The sequence below is a fragment of the Mustela putorius genome, unplaced genomic scaffold (genome assembly GCF_011764305.1).
Source record: "Mustela putorius furo isolate JIRA1106 unplaced genomic scaffold, ASM1176430v1.1 tig00000832_pilon_pilon_pilon, whole genome shotgun sequence".
Lineage (NCBI taxonomy): Eukaryota > Metazoa > Chordata > Mammalia > Carnivora > Mustelidae > Mustela > Mustela putorius.
The window spans coordinates 2,880,222-2,885,025 of NW_025421491.1; the positions used below are offsets into that span (position 1 = coordinate 2,880,222).

Sequence of the window (4,804 nt, forward strand, 5' to 3'; positions counted from 1 at the left end):
CAACAATATTTAATGTGATTGATGTCAAGTGACTGTCAATCAAGTATTTTATTTAGGCTTTGGTATGTCAATACTTTGAAGAAATAACAAATCATTCTAAGATTATAGCAGCAAGCTCTGCTCCACAACCTAACTATGTAGCCAAGCAGGTTCAGACATTCTTATGCCTGTGGTCGGGGGACCACAGATTAATTAATTTTGTCAGGCAAATATAACTCATGGAATGACACCAAAGGAGGGGCACATGTTTTGTCACATTCTCTGATCAGAGTATATAAGTCTCCTTGTAAAGAGGTCGACATTCACACTCTGACTCTTGCATTGAACCACAAACCAACTCATCACACTTGACACCATGAGCTTCTACTACGGCAACTACTACGGAGGCCTGGGCTATGGCTGTGGAGGCTTCGGTGGCCTGGGCTATGGCTGTGGAGGTTTTGGTGGCCTGGGCTGTGGCAGTGGCTGGGGATGTGGCAGCTTCCCCACACTGGGCTGGGGCTGGGGAGCCCAAAGATATGGCTGCGGCCGCCCACTGTGCTATGGAGGATATGGATTCTCTACCTTTTACTAAAACTATTGTTGAAACTGGATGCAAAGGGAAAGCCTTCACATTTATTTGGTCCTATTTTTGTACTTCAATTCCCAAAACATCTAACCTATATTCTCCAGAACAAATTGATAGCTATTTAATGGTTAAACTGCTTTACAAATATTTGGTGCTTTTACATCCAGAGCCCAACATATTTTTTTCTGAAGATTTTATTTATTTATTTGACACAGAGAAAGAGAGAACAAGCTGAGGGAATGGCAAGCAGAAGGAGAGAGAGAAGCAGGCTCCCCATGGAGCAGGGAGCCTAACGCGAGGCTCAATCCCAGGACCCCAGGATCACAACCTGAGCTGAAGACAGATGCTTAACCGACTGAGTCACCCAGGTGTCCCCAGAACCCATCACCTTAAATTAATATTCAATATAGAAAGCCACCTGAGTTTGCCCTCCTCATTTGGTTTACTTCTCTTGCCACCATTACCATAATGGTATCTTTCTAGAAGGTCTTAAAGAAACTTTGTATTTTGCTTTGTCCAATAAAATGGTTTCTCAAAATCTAAATTGGTTTTGTTTGATGTTTTAATTTTTATTATGTATCAGCTTCTTTTGCAACTAATATAAAAAATTGCTTATGAAGCATTAAGATCTGTGGCTATTGGTATACAGAGAATGATGCAACAGTTTATAGTCCACCACATTATACAAGCTTGAGAACACATAGGGAATAATAGTAAGTTAATGAAAATGACTTGCCCTATCTCTCCTTTAACATATGTGTGTGTGTGTGTGTGTGTGTGTGTGTGTGTGTGTGTGTATCACTCCTCTAAAATGTCCTGTAAGTGTTTCTGGAACAGGGCACCTGGGGGGCTCAGTCAGTTAAGCATCTGCCTTCAGTTCATGTCATGGTCTTGAGGTCCTGGGCTGGAGTTCCACATGGAGCTCTCCCTTTCTTTCTCCCCCTGCTTGAGCTTGTTCTCTCTCTGTCAAATAAATAGATAAAATCTTCAAAAAAGAGAAAAAGTATTCCTGGAACTACTAAGGATTGTGTCATTCTCATATTTCCTCTCAAGTACATGTTTCTGTGTGACATTGCTACTAGCTAAATATTTTCTTTCTTTTTAAGGCATTGTGTTAGTTTCACAATGTAACCATGAGGAAGGTACTGAGATTTCCTACATACCCTCTGCTTCCACACCTGCAAAACTTCCCCCAGTATCAATATTTCTTACTAGAGTGGTACATTGGTTATAACTTATAAACCTGCATTGACACATTACCATCACCCAGCCCATACATGAGGGTTGATTCTTGGTGTAATACATTCTATGGTTTGGGCAAATACACAATGACATGAATCTATCATTATAATACCATGCAGAATATTTTTACTGTCCTAGATATCTCCTTTTTTAAAGTTTTTATTTAAATTTCAGTAAGTTACCATACATTGTATTGTTAGTTTCAAATGTACAAAGTAGTGATTGATCACATTAAGTGTAATCCTTAATACCTACCTCCTGTGGTCTTCCTATCCATGCCTTCCCTTGCTGAATACCTTCTTAGTCCCACCAGTCTGGCCAGACATTTCTTTGCTTTTTTATAAACTTTGTATATGAGCAAGGGAGGAGATTAGAAAGTATCACTCATTTCCTGGGTAGGAACTATATTTCTGTAGTTGGTATCTACTGAGGGCTATTGTCCCTTATAAGGCTGCTCTATCTAGCATTGTCATGGTGCACTGGAACTCAGTGGTACCGTGTCCTATGGAAATAAAGGTGTATGGGAGGGTTCTTTTCTGATTTCTCTTTACACTCTGTCAGAAGGCTCTTAATATTTTGTAGATCTTCTCATGAATGAACAGAGTCAAACCTCAGGCACATACAAGATGCTTTACTGACAAGAGTCTCCCATGGATGGAAACTCTGGCCCCATTGCTCCATCAGGGCCAAACAACCTGGCTCTTTCTTTCTTCATTCCTCAATCTCTCATGAGGAACTTTCTTTTTGGCTTTTTATATCAGTTCACCCTTTGGAACAAGCCTCTTGGTACATCAACAGTGAGCACAGATTGAATTCTCTTTTAGAAAGTTTCTTAGCCAACTTTTAAAGTGCCCAGAACAGCCTGTTTCACCAGTTTGTCTGACATGACCAGACATGTCTGAATCCACTCAGATTCATACTTGGACCCCTATGACTTATGTCTTGAGAAATTCTTTTTATCCTTCTGTAAACTGAAAGGGAAAATATTACTGTAAGAACAATTTGCCACAGCAAGAACTGATACCTTTTTACCTGGGTGAAAAGTTTACATTTTAAATCAGAAAAACCTAACAAGGAAAGTAAGAGAAAAAAAAAAAAAGAGAGAAGAATTCATAGATCAGGGCCTGGTGACTTACAGAATATGCTTTCCATATTTATGTGAGGATGACCTGAGAACCAGATGATTACCTGCCCAAGAGCTGCGAAACTAGAAGTTGTCAATTCAAAGGATCTCCAAAAGATCCCTTCTGCATTCATTTAATCTCACTATTAATGCATAAACCTTAGTATGTTCATACATAAAACAGTGTGTTCTAAATCTATGTGATAAAATAGAAAAAATTTTCAGGTGATTAGTTTATGCTCTAACCAAAAAGTACAATGCATGATCCCTATAGATTAATAATAATGATAACTATAGCTATTATTCTATATGATTTATAAATTTGGTTGTTTATTTTCCATTGTCTAAAATGTAACAATATGTGAACTAGTTTGCACACTTATGTGTGCTCTATAAGAGGTGTAGGTACATATAAAGTTTGCCTTGGCAAACATACATAAGAAATTATAGGCCTTTTAAAGAACCATTACTTGGAACACAGAGTATGTGATTGCTCAACATAATTACCTCCAGACGGACAGTACACTGTACTGAGTTTGACCTTATATATCATGCATACTAGATTTAAATGCTGCCCTTATTTGAAGGTCTTTTTGATTTTTGATCTGAACTGTCCAGATGCTATTAAATTTGATTTGTGGCCAAACATAATTAGTGATTCTCCTGAATGTCATGGCTTTTAGAAGCATATTGCAAAGCTATGTTGATGTTCTGGGTTACATTGTTAGACACTTGGAAGCTGGGAACACGAAACACATTTCTAAATTGCAGTCGCTAAATAGTTCTACTGGGAGAAATTTTGTTTACATCTCTTACATCAGTAAGATGTTACATTCTTCTGAGTGTGAGCAGGGGGAAAATATCCTGATTAAAGATAAATGTCCTCATTTCAAAGAAACCATGACAGTGTTAGGTGTGCCCCTTGGGTGCTAGTGAATAGAAATCACATAATTTAGGATCCAGGATTAATGTTAAAGGATAGAATGAGAGAGAGAATAATTTCTTGAAACTTAGATGCAAAAAGTAAAATGTATTACCTCCACTGAAAATAGTTTTAGACATAATAATCATAATCACATCTCATTACTGACTTCAAATTGGTTATAGGCAATCTAATGATAAAAATCAATATAAATGGGGTGCCTGGGTGGCTCAGTGGGTTAAGCCTCTGCCTTTGGCTCAGGTCATGATCTCAGTTCCTGGGATCAAGCCCTGCATCGGGCTCTCTGCTCAGCAGGGAACCTGCATCCCCCTCACTCTCTGCCTGCCTCTCAGCCTACTTGTGATCTCTGTCAAATAAATAAATAAAATCTTAGAAAAAATCAATATAAAAACTCTTTAACCAATAAAAGCTGCTCTATTAATATTAAAGGACAGTTTAGTAAATACTTGATCATATATCTGAATAGAATAAAAACAGTATAACTGGTCAATTTTCTAAGTCTGAATAAAAGTGGTTTTTTTTTATTAATATTTATAATTCAAGAAATATAATTGCTGGTCTCCAGAATGTGGAGGACAAGGGTGAAGCTATGGATCTCTCTATGGCTCTAACTATGAACTTGAAGACTTTGAGGCTTAATATTGTTATACATTTGGTTATGTATCCACCAAGCACCTTGCTATGGGCTATAGGAAACATCTATAGGTTTTATAGTCCAATTGGTTGACAGTGTTATTGTGACCCATACAGCCACTTAGGTCAGAACTTGTAGAGGCTTCCTGTATCTCTTCTCTCATCTCTGCAAGCAACTGGTAACTTTTGTGTGACGTCCTTAATATACTTACAGCATTTTACCCATTTTCTTTTTTTTTTAAATAAATTAATGAATTTATTTTCAGGAAAGCAGTATTCATTATTTTTGCACCAC

At 37.7% G+C, this 4,804-nt stretch overlaps 1 protein-coding gene across 1 annotated transcript; it reads left to right on the forward strand.

Annotated features, from left to right (window-relative positions):
* The first annotated feature begins 355 nt into the window (after positions 1 to 355).
* Positions 356 to 574, forward strand: LOC101688872 (keratin-associated protein 19-6-like). Its single transcript, XM_004757554.1, has 2 exons — positions 356 to 473; positions 510 to 574. The coding sequence occupies exons 1-2, from the start codon at positions 356 to 358 to the stop codon at positions 572 to 574; spliced, it is 183 nt and encodes a 60-aa protein (XP_004757611.1).
* Positions 575 to 4,804: the final 4,230 nt, after the last annotated feature.

Excerpts from the sequence above, each read along its gene's own strand:
- LOC101688872 (XM_004757554.1), top strand. The coding sequence starts at position 356 with ATGAGCTTCTACTACGGCAACTACTACGGAGGCCTGGGCTATGGCTGT. Across the intron at positions 474-509 it reads CTGTGGCAGTGGCTGGGGAT|CCCAAAGATATGGCTGCGGC; the intron begins GTGGCAGCTTCC and ends GGGGCTGGGGAG.